This window comes from Balaenoptera musculus, chromosome 20 (assembly GCF_009873245.2).
Source record: "Balaenoptera musculus isolate JJ_BM4_2016_0621 chromosome 20, mBalMus1.pri.v3, whole genome shotgun sequence".
NCBI lineage: Eukaryota > Metazoa > Chordata > Mammalia > Artiodactyla > Balaenopteridae > Balaenoptera > Balaenoptera musculus.
In genome coordinates, this window is record NC_045804.1 from 471,368 (window position 1) to 486,353 (window position 14,986).

Genomic DNA, 14,986 nt, shown 5'->3' on the forward strand with positions numbered 1-14,986 from the left:
CAGCAAGTCTGGCCCCGAAGGCTCATCCCCCAGGGTCCCGGGGACTCGCGCGCCTGTCCTTGGCCGCACTTCCTGGTCTCTGCTCTTCACGCTCCCGCCGTGTGTCCTGGCCGACCCCCCAGTGCCCGCGCTGGAGTAAACGGCCCGGCTGTCGACCGCCCTTGCCAGGCTGCAGCACAAAAGAACGCTGGCCTTTACTCATAAACACGCTCAAGTCCTCTGACTGTCTCAGGGAAACAAAGCCTATCATTTCTTCCTTTTATCAACGATAAAAATATTTTAATGGGAAACTTATGGTTGTTTCGAAAAACATCATAAATCCCGCAGGCTAGAACATGGGACACTGGAGGCCTTCTTCACGGACCTGGTGGAAATGCTGACTTGTTGAAACAGTACCATCTGGGAAGAAAGATGACGTGCCTGGGGGTGCTTTCCGGGTGTTCTGTTCTCACAGCTGCAGGGCCCTGAGCTCACTCAGCGTCTCCCCAGCTCCCTGCTCCGGGGCCCACAGCCCAGGGCCACACAGATCCCAAAGCCTCTGCCACGTGAGTTACACTGAGGCTGCTTATCTGCCCCCACTCGACCCAAGGCTCTCCCCACAGGGGCCGGGCCGCCCTCCCGAGCACCCCGCACGGCAGACTCTCCCTAAGGTCAGGCTGGAGAAGCCAGTGGACCTGGTGCAAGCCTGCTCCGCGGACACCACCGACCTCCTGAGCGCAAAATGCAAAATGCTCGTCAGACTGCTAGATCGCTAAGGCTGCATGGGCCTTCGAGACGGTTTGGAAAAGCATCCTCAGGGTTCTGAGAAGGAAGCCGAGAGGCTTGCTGGAAGGTCGCTGCGTGGGCGGCAAGGTCTCCCAGCTGTGTCCACCTCCTGCAGCGCCAGGCTTGGACCAGAGCGTGGTGAACAGGAAGCACATCGGGGGCGGGGTATGGACGAGGCATCCCCAACTCTCAGCCAAGATGCTCCCAGTCAAACCACTTTGGGGCAGTGCCTCCCAGCCCAGAGCACTGCAGGACGCAGAGTGCGGCAAGAAAGCTCCGAACCTGACTGCCGGAGCCCAGCTCGGCCACGCGGGAGCTGTGTGACCTTGGGCAAGGCGCTTGGCCTCTCTGAGCTTCCGTTTCATCTGTGATACTGGAACCCCAGCACCCCACGTACTGGCAAGTACGTGGTATGTATAGAAACGCATGTTTATTGCAGGTGAGTTGAATATGCGTAACTCCACAGGGTCTCACGTCAGGAGCAGGAAGGGCCCCGGGCACGGCGGGCAGGTGAAAGGGACTCAAGGCAATGAACTAACCCAGGCTCACAGGAAGACGAAGGAAACGTTTTGGATGAGAGGCTGGATTAATAACATTAAATACTCTGAAATGATTGTCAGCACCTGGGAATTCTGTCAACGATGAACCTTCTGTTCATTCTTCCAGCAAATATCATCTGCCTACGGGCCGGACGCTGTTCCAGGCACGGGGCACAGACGTGAATAAAACAGATTAAAAAATCCCCCTCTCATACAACTGAATTAATTCTGACCAGAGCAGCAAAACTTCCGGTTTCTCTTCTCTGTGGTATTAACACACCCTCCCCTGCCCCTTCCTTCACTGCCACTGTTTGGGCTAATCGTGCGTTTCTTGGGGCCAGGCACCCTGCGAGGCACAGGGATTACGACACGAAAATGGATAAATACACTAAAACGTGATACCTTACACGTCGAGGATCTCAGTACATCACATGAGAAACACCTGCAATATTTGGAAGCTCTGGACAAAATGCATAATGTAAGTATAAAGGAATTCTGGCACAAGATGAGAATGGAAAGTTTGGAGTCTGCACTACGTATTTCCCATTTAGATGAACACGGTGGCCAGGACTGGGGCGAACAGAAAACGACGTCTCTAAAGGCAACACAAGTGCTTTAAGGTCCAGTTACAGTAACCACCCCTCTGCCTCCCTGATACCCGAGGACCTGAAGGGGATCACGTAGCACAAAGAGGGTTTGCAACGACCGACCCAGGCTTTAAATAGCAATTAACACAGAAGAGGAAAAGGAAGGAAGCAAGGAAGGAAAAAGAGAGCGAGGGAGGAGGGGATGGCAAAAGCAGAGCTTCCAAAGCCTGGTGATTACAGGCCCCGTTCCCAGTTCTATCCTGGACCTTTGTTTGGAAGGGAAAGGCCACCCAGGCTGCATTTCTTCTTCTTCTTTTTTTTTTTTTTATTCATAAACTGCTTTAAAGAGAAGTTTTAGGTTCAGAGCAAAATTGAGTGGAATCTGCGGAGTTCCCATATACCCCGCCCCCCGCCAAGTTCAACACACCGAGGCAGTATCTTAGTTACAATCGCTGAACCTGCATGGATACATCGTTATCACGCAAAGCCCAGGGTTTACATCAGGGTTCACTCCTGGTGCTGTACAGTCTATGGGTTTTTGAAAATGTATCATGACATGTACCCACCACTGTACTGTTATTGTACATAATAGTTCCACTGCCCTCAAAACGCTCTGCGCTCTGCCTACATGGCCCTCCCCCAGCCCCGGCAATTACCAGTCTGTCTTATTGTCTTCCTAGTTTTGCCTCTTCCAGAATGTCAACAGTCGGGCTCTTACAGTGTGCAGTGTTTTCAGACTGGCTTCTTTCACTTAGTCATGCACACCGAGGTTTCCTCCATGGCTTGAGAGCTCATTTCTTTCTAGTGTTGAATAATATTCCATTGTCTAGACGTATCGCAGTTTATTTGTTCACTCACCTACTGAAGGGCATCCTGGTGGCTTCCAAGATTTGGCAATTATGACTAAAGCTGCTATAACACTTGTGCAGGTTTCTGTGTGAACATAAGTTTTCAATTCATTTGGGTAAATACTCAGGAGCATGACTGTTGGATCATTTGGTAAAGACCATGTTTAGCTTCGTGAGACATTGTCGAACTGTCTGCCACGGTAGCTGTGCTAATAATTCTGAAAGAGCCACGAGTAAAATTCGGAATCGCCTGCCAGACTTCTGACCAGGCAGAAAGATGCCCCCGCACCTGGTGTCTGTCTGACTCTGGGATGTGCGCTAGCAAGTGTCTGTGGTCCTCAGATGAGGCAACAACATGGAGTTACACAGGGAGAAAGCATTCCCATTTCAAGGCTTTGTGCAAAGCTCTCATCTCTTACTTGGGCTGATCTCCCTCTAGCTCCTCGGTACCATCTGCTTATCAAGGAATAAGTCAGGAAGGTGACCATGAAACGACCAGGGCTGGGAAAACACCATCCCAGTTGACCTGGGTCACCCAACCTCTTCAGCCCAAGGCCGAACTAACTTCCATAATTTCTTGTTACATCAAAAAAAAAAACCCCAAAAAACAAAAAAACTAAACACCTCTTTGGATTCTCTTCTGCCAACCTGATATTTTCAAGAACCTCCTTAATAGCGAGGTACACTAAGAATATGATACCCACAGTAACAGGGGCCAAGTTTTAACCCCACCTAAGCCACACTGCACTGGGCACGGTGCCTGTCTCCCACGGGGGTGGCAGTGACACCGCGGGGGGGGGGGGCAGAGCCAGGACTCGACCCTGTCACGGTGCCCGCTCTATGTGAGCAGGACGGGAGTGGGGTGAGGACATCTGAGGAACTGCCCCGACCCCTGGGACCTTTACCCGCCCCTCCTTCCTGTTCTGCTTGGTGAGAGATGATGGTACTGATTGTGAGTAGGTAAAACGCATCCTGGTTTACAGCGTCATTTACCTGTGGCCGAGACCCAGATTCCGTACGGGCCTGGGGTGTTGAGGCCACAGGGACAGAGGCCACAGACCATCCGCCTAAACACACGCGCTACAAACTGAGCTCGCAGTATTAACTAGCTGTTCTCTCCTACTACCTTGCACGCGGACCCCCCTAGCGCTCTGCTCGGGCTGCTGTGACAGCACGGATTCAACAACAGACGTCTACTTCTCACGGTTCTGGAGAGTCGAGGTGCACGGCCAAGGTGCCGGCGGGGCTGCTTTCCCGCGAAGGCAGCGGCCGCCTCGCTGTGCTCTCGCCATTCTGTCCTCTGTGAGCTGCCCTCCTGGAGTCTCTCAGGAAAACCTCAGTGCTCTCCGAGGGGGCCCCACCCTAATGGCCTCATCTGGCTGTGATCACCTCCCGGAAAGCCCTGCCCCTATAGACAGTCACACTGGCGTCACCTTCAACACACCAAATTCGGGGGAACGTGATTCCACCTGTAATTCCTCCCAACAAGCGGAAGGCCAGGTTCGAATGGAGGATTCAGGGGCCCCTGAGACGGCCCCCCGGACGCGGAGGCGTGGCCCGCTTGACTGCTCTTGCCGCCCGCCGCCACCGCGGCCACGACGAGGCTCCTGCACGTCCCAGCTCTGTCCCAGCTCTGTCCCACCTGCCCGTCGGGCGCAGGCGTGTCTGCGCCAGCAGGGCGGCACCCCGCGGGCCAATGGCTGCGGGGAGAGGCTGCGCAGGTCCTGGGAGGGACGTCTCAGACCCCAGGTGGGCACGCCCCTTTGACCCTACAGACCCCAAGCCCGTGAGGAGGGCTCAGGCTGGGGAGGCCCGACGAGAGCCCTGTAACGTTGGGGGCACAAACTTCAGCCTGCAGCCCGAATCCAGTCCGACCCTGCCGGGTACAGCCTGGGAGCTAAGCATGGTTTTAAGTTTCCTGAATGCGAAAGAAAACATGTAACAAAGACTATCAGTCTTTGGAGCCTTTAGGCAGGAACAGCTGCTCAAACTGGAGAAATCTAAAATTTAGGTGAAGGCAAAGGCTGAAACACTTACTCTCTAGCCCTCAGCAGAAAAAGCTTGCTGATCCCGGCTCTGTAACCCAGGGCAGGGGCCCCTCTTGCCTGGGTCCTAGGCGCTTTTGAGACCTGCCCCTGCAGGGTGCTGTGCTGAGGATTCTCCGCTGGCCACACAGAGCTCAAAGCCAGCTGTGCAGGGGACTGCCCCCGAAGATGGCCACAGTGCCCCCCGCCCCCATCCTGTATGGCCCCGGCAGCGTGACAGCGCCACGCCTCCCACCAGGATTTAGTACTTACATCACCTCCCCCAGACGCCGGGCTGGCTGTGGACTTGCTCCGACCTGGAGAAGGTGGTGGGAATGACACAGTAATCACGTTCTAGGTGAAGCTTAAGGGGCCTCCACTTGTTGGGGGGCCTCAGTGTTGTACCCTCTTGGGAGTCACCGTGGCGAGATGCTCTGGATAAACTACTGCGTGAGGAGAAATCTCATGGAGGACAGAACACGGAGAGGAGGACCCGTGGGTCTTGGCCAAGAGCCAGAAGCCCGGGGCCCCCGTGGACCACCCTCCAGGGCCCAGCAGGGCCACGGAGGCCGGCACATGCTGGGCAGAATCCCAGCGATAACGTGGCTGTGGCTTTAAGCCGTTAAGTCTCGGGTGGTTACACAGCAGCAGCAAGTTGAAACAACTGTCACATAACAGACGCGAATGTATGCAGCCCTTCCCTGGAGGCAGCCCAGGCTTCTTACGGGCAAGACTTCATCCTCAAAGTCGTATCCCCATTTCACAGACGTCACCCCAAGTTCTTAAAAGAGCAGAACTATAGCCAGAGCTGACTACACAACGATAAAGAAAAAGCCACCTGAAATCAAACAGGAAGTCTTTCCTTCTCAGAAACGTCACGTCTGCGTGGGGCTAAGGTAGAGTCGAGCTGAATTAATCCGGAATCGAATGCGCCACCATGAGCCTCTAGTCTCTCCTCGAGCGGTTCTCAAGCTCGGCCACGGTGGCCCTGGTCACTGGTCTAGGCTGCGGTGGCAGGCGGGGGCGAGCGGGGCCCGATTCACTGCTCCGCGCCCCCTTTGGAGCCCCCTTATCTCAGCCTCCTCTGCTGAGCAGGGGAGCTCTTCAAGACTGTTCACTGTGAGTCTGAACAAAATAACCACTCGTGCAGTGAAGGAACGAACTGGGAGTCAGGAACACATTTTGTGCCTGTAAGTCCTTCATCGGCTGGAATAAAAAGATTTTCCAGAATTTCAGTCTGGTGGGTCTTCACAGATGCGTGTGGCATGAGGGCCACAGGCCTGCACTTTGGGGCAGGCAGCCCAGGGTCCCGGCCCCGCCACCTGCTGTCTACGAGCCCTGCACAGGGCTCCTCTCCTCCCCACGACTCCTCTTCCTTGCCTGGAGAACAGGGACAACGCCACTCACCCAAGGACTGCTGTTAGAATGAAACGAGGTAACAGGGGCAAGTGCGTGGTCCACACCGGCAATGACAGCAGGTTGGTCATCTCCGTCCAGACACCCACCCCCTCCTCCCCACGGCAAGGTGAAAAGGAATTCAGTGATCTCTCACCCATTTTTACAAGATTTAAACAAATCCCCAACTGAAGGGCCAACTCATGCAGCCATGGAATTCCTGGAGTAAAGACTTATCAGGGCGTCATTGGTGTTTGGAGAACAAAGACGGGGACCTGGAAGGAGAGAGGCTCACTTGCACCCCTGGAGGGAGGTGGTCAGTCCCCGGGTAGCCCTCCTCCCCGGACCACAGCTGCTGCAGGGAGAAGCGTATCAGCCCCGGGTTCAGAGCCCAGGCCTGCCCTGCATCTGGGGCACGGGAAAAATGAATGAAATCTCTGCCCCTTGGGTTCATCATCTGGAAAACAGGGCCAATAACACCGACTTTGCAGGCCCGACTGAAGGATTAAACAGACTCACGTCGATGAGGTGCCCTTGCCTGGGTCTCACACGCAGCGGGCATCCATCAAGGGGCAGCTAAGTCACCAGGAGCTGGTCATCTGTGGAGGGAGGACTGGGAGGGCGAGGGGAGGAACAGACCGGGGTTGTCTCATGGACCACAATATCCCAGAAGGGGTCAAATGCTCCAGAGAACAGCCTGAACTCATTAAAGTCTGATGCCACGAAAATCATGAGACAGATAAAGAGCCGCAGGCAGACAATCAAATATATGAGCTAATAAAACCAACATCATTCCTCGGAAAGATCTGAGAAGAGTTATATAATTTAAGGAAGAAGTCCCCCCCAGAATGCCTGGCCTGGGCTCTTTAAACGTTTCTTGGGGGGAAAGCGGCTGCTTCATCTCCTCTGTGACGCTGGAGTCACTGGACCGTGACCCGACGCAGAGGGAAGTTGGCCTTTGACAGAAAGCAAGCGTCTTCTGGCTTACGGCTCTCTTTCTTTAACCCAGGGCTTTCTCCGCGGCTGCCCGCCTGGGCTGGGCTGGGCTCGGCGGCTCAGAGGCGCCGACCCCACAGCCGCCGCCGCTGCGCTCACCGGCTTCTTTCCGCCTCCTTTCCCCATTTCTTCCCAGCTGGGAAGGGGCTGATTTACTGCCTGGCTGCCCGGCTGTGTGCGCCAGATGAGGTCTTTCCTCATTTGACTTTTAGATCCTCTTTTGTTCTCTGCCCCTCTCTACCGCCCTTTCCCCAGAGGCCAGGAGACGCTCCGCGGAGGTCGGTATTCTGGCCCCTCGGGTCCTGAGCTGACTTCCCTCCACCTTGGACCCTTGGGGACCCCCGGCAGTGGGTGAGGGGGGCGCGGGGCCACACCCCTGCCCCCGCACGCTCTGTCACCTGCCATCAGCCTTGGGTTCCAGCCCCGGAGCTCCCGACCCCTCAGTGCCAGAGCCTCGGCCCATCTGCCCCTCCACGGCCACGGCCGGACACACAGCTCGCTACGCCTGCCCCTCACCCCCCCACGCATCCCACATCCCTCCTGCCCCCGGGGTAGCGGCCCACCCGTGAACAAAAGCCAAGGGTCCTGCTGCCTGGAGCTCAGCGGGAGACAAAGAAAGAAGTAAACACGTGAGCACGCGATGTGGTCTATCCGAGGGTGACGTGCACCGCGGAAGGGGACCAGGGACGTGGCTGGAGGTTTGCCCCCTGAACCAGGGTGGCCGGGAAAGGTGACCTCCCGGAGGTGACATTTGCGCTAAGGCTTCAAGGAGGAGAAGGAGGGAACAGGCTGATCCCCGGGAAAGGGGGGTCCAGGTGGAGGGAAGGAGAGGAGAACCAGGCGTATTTTACATAAAATGCAGACTTCTGGCTGTCGTCATGGGCAATCCCGTGCCGGCCTTCTCGCAGGGCTGAAAGGAGAGGCCGGGACCCCGGGACGGGTCTCCAGCTCTCCGAACGCATCCAGCCCAACACGGACGGCAAGTGTGTGCGTCTGCCTGCGGGCAGCTGGTGGCGGGGGGACCCACAGGCTTCCCCCCTGGGGTTGTCCCGGGCTGGAGGGCCGTCTGCCGTCACCCGGGGACACGGTCTCGCCCGTATCTCCAAGCTCCCCTGGGCTGCAGTGGCCCACTCCTAACTGCTTCCAGCCCCTGACCCTCCTGGCAGGGGGCGCTTGGTGGACCCTCGGTGAGCACCTGAGGGGGAGGGGCTTAGAGCTGCTGGCTCACCCCGGCTTCTGAGAGGTCTGCCCAGGATGGGCAGCCGGACCACAATCCTGAGTCGCTGCCCCAGAGACGGAAAGGTCTGGTCACGACTCAGACCCCTCGGACGTTAAAGAAGAAGTGGTCTATAACACCTCAGTGCTCGTTTCTCGCTGCTCTTTCACTCGGGGAAGTCTTCTCATCTCCCTGGAGGTGCTGTGATACGTGCACAGGATACACGGGCTTTGGGGTCGGAACGCCTCGGCTGCAAATCCCACCTTTGTCTCCCACCAAGTGGCGCAGCCTCTGCTCGTGTATCAGGCGTGACCAAGCGGAAGCTGCGTTCCGAGGGCTCGGTCTGGAACAGGCACTGCCCACACTGAGGGTGACGCCCTCTGTGTGTGGGCTACACACCCCGGCACGACCAGGCCGAGAGCGAGGGTTCCACGTGGTGCACTTTCCAAGAGCTTCGCCCCTACCGCTGCCTCGCTCTCCCAGGAAAGGGCGGGCGATACTAGTGTCCAGGCTGCCGCTCGGCTGCGGCAGAACCTGCCTTGTGACTGCATCTCGCTCGCCCGGAACAGCTGACTTTCAGATGGGGGATGAAACCCAGGTGAAGCCTCAAGGACTCTCCCGCTGGCCTCGAAGGATCCTTTCTATGTCAAAGCGAAAAGTCCCCTTCACGTCGGCTTCAGGGATTAGTTCCTGATCGGTGCCCCTTTCCCAGCGTCCATCTCGGTGCCAGACTTACGTGTTAGTGACATTTTCTGCCTTTGCTCATCTTTACCGGTTAAGGAGATGCTACAGTATCAATCCATTTCAAGGCTTTTAACGAACAGCCATAAATATTTAAGCCTCCGCTTTGCCTATTTAGGAAAATGCCACCTAAGATAATTATTTTGCCTTTGCCTGACAGAAAGATTTACACAGAGGACAAGATTATTTTCACCTCTGAGCAAATTCAGAAACTTGGAACCTAGATGGTCTTTTCTCTACCCTGCAATGATTCCTTGGGTGAAATATGCCAAATTCCTGGACCCTTATGAAGAAAATGCTAGCAAAAGGCGAAACAACCAAAAGTTACTCCTGATGGAGCTCCCAGAGGAGCGGAGATTATTGTTCACTGAAAGTCAACCGGCATCTAGGTATAGATTTTGGTTCCTGTTTGCGTCACCTCCTCTAGACGGGAAGCACTTCCAGGGCAAGGCCCCGTGTGCTCTCTTTCTGTGTCCCCACGATGCCACGCTTGGTACAAAAAGCATGCAGGATGCTCTCTGGACACACAAACCGCCCCGGGTTTGAGTGGCTCAGAGTGGTAGGCAGTGCGAAGGTCTGCAGGCAGCCTGAGCCTGGGGAGGCAGCTGGATTCCAGCATTTTTAGCAAACGTGGCCCCAGCCTGTTACTGACTGCCTCGGACACTCATCTGAAAGACAGGCCTGCTGGCCTGTTCCTCTACAGGGTTTGTGATGAGAAGGAAGTACAGAAGGTGCCCAGCACACAACGGACACTCAATAAATGGCAGGTGCGCCTTGACTGCTTGCACAGTGGGTATAAGGAGAGGAATGGAGGCTACAGACCCTGAGGGTGTCCAGAGCCAGAACATGGGATCCAGTGTGTATTAAGAGGCCCAAAGCTGGTTTTCCATAAAGCCCTCTTTGACAGCTTGCTCCCAGCACCCTTCTCTCTGATGGATGTTCCCAGCATCCCTCTCCCTGACGGATGTCCCCAGCATCCCTCTCCCTGGCGGGTGTCCCCAGCATCCCTCTCCCTGACGGGTGTCCCCAGCATCCCTCTCCCTGACGGGTGTCCCCAGCATCCCTCTCCCTGACGGGTGTCCCCAGCATCCCTCTCTCTGACGGGTGTTCCCAGCATCCCTCTCCCTGACGGATGTTCCCAGCATCCCTCTCCCTGATGGATGTTCCCAGCATCCCTCTCCCTGACGGATGTTCCCAGCATCCCTCTCCCTGATGGTGTTCCCAGCATCCCTCTCCCTGACGGATGTTCCCAGCATCCCTCTCCCTGATGGATGTTCCCAGCATCCCTCTCCCTGATGGTGTTCCCAGCATCCCTCTCCCTGACGGATGTTCCCAGCATCCCTCTCCCTGATGGTGTTCCCAGCATCCCTCTCCCTGACGGATGTTCCCAGCATCCCTCTCCCTGACGGATGTTCCCAGCATCCCTCTCCCTGATGGTGTTCCCAGCATCCCTCTCCCTGACGGATGTTCCCAGCATCCCTCTCCCTGATGGATGTTCCCAGCATCCCTCTCCCTGACGGATGTTCCCAGCATCCCTCTCCCTGATGGTGTTCCCAGCATCCCTCTCCCTGACGGATGTTCCCAGCATCCCTCTCCCTGACGGATGTTCCCAGCATCCCTCTCCCTGACGGATGTTCCCAGCATCCCTCTCCCTGATGGATGTTCCCAGCATCCCTCTCCCTGATGGATGTTCCCAGCATCCCTCTCCCTGATGGATGTTCCCAGCATCCTTCTTCCCTGATGGATGTTCCCAGCATCCCTCTCCCTGACGGATGTTCCCAGCATCCCTCTCTCTGACGGATGTTCCCAGCATCCCTCTCCCTGACGGATGTTCCCAGCATCCCTCTCCCTGACGGATGTTCCCAGCATCCTTCTTCCCTGATGGATGTTCCCAGCATCCCTCTCCCTGATGGATGTTCCCAGCATCCCTCTCCCTGATGGATGTTCCCAGCATCCCTCTCCCTGATGGATGTTCCCAGCATCCTTCTTCCCTGATGGATGTTCCCAGCATCCCTCTCCCTGATGGATGTTCCCAGCATCCTTCTTCCCTGATGGATGTTCCCAGCATCCCTCTCCCTGATGGATGTTCCCAGCATCCCTCTCCCTGATGGATGTTCCCAGCATCCCTCTCCCTGATGGATGTTCCCAGCATCCTTCTTCCCTGATGGATGTTCCCAGCATCCCTCTCCCTGACGGATGTTCCCAGCATCCCTCTCCCTGACGGATGTTCCCAGCATCCCTCTCCCTGATGGATGTTCCCAGCATCCCTCTCCCTGATGGATGTTCCCAGCATCCTTCTTCCCTGATGGATGTTCCCAGCATCCCTCTCCCTGATGGATGTTCCCAGCATCCCTCTCTCTGATGGTGTTCCCAGCATCCCTCTCCCTGATGGATGTTCCCAGCATCCCTCTCTCTGATGGTGTTCCCAGCATCCCTCTCCCTGATGGATGTTCCCAGCATCCTTCTCCCTGACGGATGGTCCCAGCATCCCTCTCCCTGACGGATGTTCCCAGCATCCCTCTCTCTGATGATGTTCCCAGCATCCCTCTCCCTGATGGTGTTCCCAGCATCCCTCTCCCTGACGGATGTTCCCAGCATCCCTCTCCCTGACGGATGTTCCCAGCATCCCTCTCCCTGATGGATGTTCCCAGCATCCCTCTCCCTGATGGATGTTCCCAGCATCCTTCTTCCCTGATGGATGTTCCCAGCATCCCTCTCCCTGATGGATGTTCCCAGCATCCCTCTCTCTGATGATGTTCCCAGCATCCCTCTCCCTGATGGATGTTCCCAGCATCCCTCTCCCTGATGGATGTTCCCAGCATCCCTCTCCCTGATGGATGTTCCCAGCATCCCTCTCTCTGATACCACGTCCTCAGGTTCTTAGCACGACATGGCCAGCCCCATACAGGTGCGATCTCCTAAATGGCAAACAACTTCTCAGTTCAAAGGGTCTTTTCCAGGCCAACCTAGTCTCTGTTGGCCCAAAAAAGTGACCAGGGAGACAGCAATGGCCACGGTCTTCTAGGACAGGCTTCTGGAAGACTGCAAGAGGCTCAGAATCCAATGTGGCAAGTGAGTCAAGTGAACGAAGGACCAACTTGCCTTGCGACTGACAGGGCATCTCCCCTTGAGATGGGGAGATGACCCTGGATTATCTGGGTGAGCCCCATGTAATCCCAAAGGTCCTTAGGAGAGGGAGAGAGCTTACAAGATGCTCTGCTTCCAGCACAGAAGATCGAGGAAGGCCCAGGAGCCGAGGGCTGCAGACAAGCCCCAGAGGCTGGACGAGGCACAGATTCCCCCCAGAGCTGCTGGAGGGTGTGCAGCCCCGCCGGCAGCCTGGCGCTAGCCCAGTGAGACTGCTCTGGGCTTCTGACCTCCAGAACCGTGAAATAATAAATTTGCACTGTTTTAATCCACTAAGCTGGCGGTTGTTACAGCAGCCATACGAAATTAGCACCGCGAGGAACCTTGAAAAAAAAGGCAACGAACTTCAATTATTTGGACAATTTCATCTATGTGGAACGCTGTCACCCCTGGTGATGTCAGACGGCTGAGGTGTCACTGAACACAGGAAGCTATCTGTCTGATCAGCAGGGACCTGGTCTTGATGAAGTTCAAAGCCACCTTTATCCCTCAGACTGCTGCCATCCCCTGTCACCAAGCTCTGACAGCAACTGGTGGGTGTCACACAGAGCGGGCACAGCTAATGATCACAGCCTGCTTAATACTTGTCAGCCAGTAGAAGGCTTCAGAATAAATACTGAAGCAGGAGGTTGTAATGTTTTCGGTACCGTCTCTCTATCCTTCATGTTTGAAAAATATTTAAGCTCATTATATGCATGGAGATACTAAGGTGTGAGTTTGCAGGGAAAGAGGTTATGTAGGTTATGTATCAAGAGAACATCCCATCTTTGCCCACGTAATTCAGAATTTAAGTTTCTAAGCCTATGTTCCTACACTGCCTAGGAATATAACGAGCAAAAAAAGCCTTAACAAAGGGATAAAGATTAGCTTCCCTTTTGGAATAACGGGTATAACGAGGGTTGCCAGGTGCAAACACTGTACTAGCACCTTAGTCCTCAGAGCAAGCCGACAGGGTGGACAGTATTGTCCCTGACTTGCCACTGTAGAAACGGAGGCTCAGAGAGTTTGAGAAACTTGCCTGAGTTCCCACAGCCTGTAAATAATAAAGTCAGGAGTGCAGCTCACACTGGTTGGATTTCCAATCGCGTGTCTTTTTGACTACTGCTACTGCCTCGGAGATAAATGCATGAGGCGCTATGCTGAATAAATACCACAAAGCTATGCTGAATAAATACCACAAAGCCACCGACGGCTAACACGAGAGCTCTACAAAGAGCTGAAGGTTGGCCTAACGTGGAATCCATCACCCCCTCCCTGCTGGAGCTCAGTGGGGAAGGGACGGTGCCGTCCACAGGGTGGGGCGGGGACAGAAAGGTGGCTACACAGAGACCCAGGGTTCTAACCCACCCCATCACGGGCACGTAGGAAGCTTCGTAAAATAGGAAGAAAGCTGCTCAATATGTGTTACGACAAAGACCATGCAGCATGGCCACTGCTGTCAACACACAAATCTTGGAGCCACTTTGCTTAGAACCACATGGGTATGCTCTTCCCGTGATCCACTGCAGTGTGCCGCTGAGAGCACGAATCACTGATTTTCTGACACAGGAACCAAACTTATGGTCACCAAAGGGGAAGGGGGGCATAAATTAGGAGATTGGGATTAACGTATACACACTATGGTACATAAAAGAGATAAACAACAAGGACCTACTGTATAGCACAGGGAACTATATTCAATATCTTGTAATAACACATAATGGAAAGGAAATCTGAGAACGAATCTGAATATATATATATATATCAATATATACGCATTTATATAACTGAATCACTTTGTTGTACACCTGAAACTAACGCATTATAAATAAACTATACTTCAATAAAAAAATAAACCAACCATAACAAAACAAAAAATAAATCACTCTGATTTTGCTAAAGAGGCATCATCGGAACCACCTTTGACCCAGTGTTTCCATGCAGAGCCCTCTCACAAGCAAGATCCTCCCTTCTTTGCCCCACAGTGTTTCTTAAGCTGGTTTGCTGGTGACCATGTAAGAAATACGTTCTACCATGCACGCATCTCACACGTACGTGTAACAAAAACAAAACTTCCGTGAACCAAGGCGTACCCTTCCTCTGTGCGGGGAGCTCTCGTGGTTTCTTCTTCTGTATTATTTATTCCCCACACATCGACTCGGTGACTCAGGGATGACTCTACATCCCACGAGGGGGCTGTGTCTGTAGCTGGAAAGCCCTGGTCTAAAAAGCCAGGCCAATCGGGGTCCTACCTCCGGGGCGATGTAATCCGGGGTCCCGCAGAATGTCCTGGTCGTGACCCCGTCCATCATGTGCTCCTTACACATCCCGAAGTCCGCAATCTTGATATGTCCTTCCGAATCCAGCATGACGTTATCTAACTTCAGGTCTCTGCAAAGAAGTAATGTCACATGCTTTGCTCTGCTGCTCGTGAGACAGAAGCGCCCGTGAGTGGCTGCGTCCCAAGGGCACATTAACTACAGTCGCGGGAGTGCTGGGACCGGGAATTATGACTTATTTATTTTTCCATCTCTAGAGCCCAGTGTAGTGCCTAGCATGCAGCAGGTACTTAAGAAATGCAGACTGAACAAATGACTAAATGACTGAGCTAGCGATTCCGGACCTTGGCTGTGCAGGTGAATCACCAGAGATCCCAAATAAGCAGCTCTGAGGAGACCCCAGTCACCGGTTTATTAGTGTCCCACCCGGAGGGATCAGACACACAGCCAGGTGTGCAAATCACGGGCTC

General features: G+C 54.7%; 1 protein-coding gene across 2 annotated transcripts in view; it reads right to left on the minus strand.

The window, feature by feature from the left end:
• The window catches only part of PRKCA (protein kinase C alpha), a 364,830-nt gene that overhangs the window by 27,630 nt on the left and 322,214 nt on the right, over positions 1-14,986 (minus strand). For both annotated transcript variants that reach the window (XM_036836347.1, XM_036836348.1), the window contains exon 13: positions 14,490-14,628. In XM_036836347.1, coding sequence (XP_036692242.1) covers positions 14,490-14,628 — 139 coding nt within the window. The remainder of the gene's footprint in view (positions 1-14,489; positions 14,629-14,986) is intronic.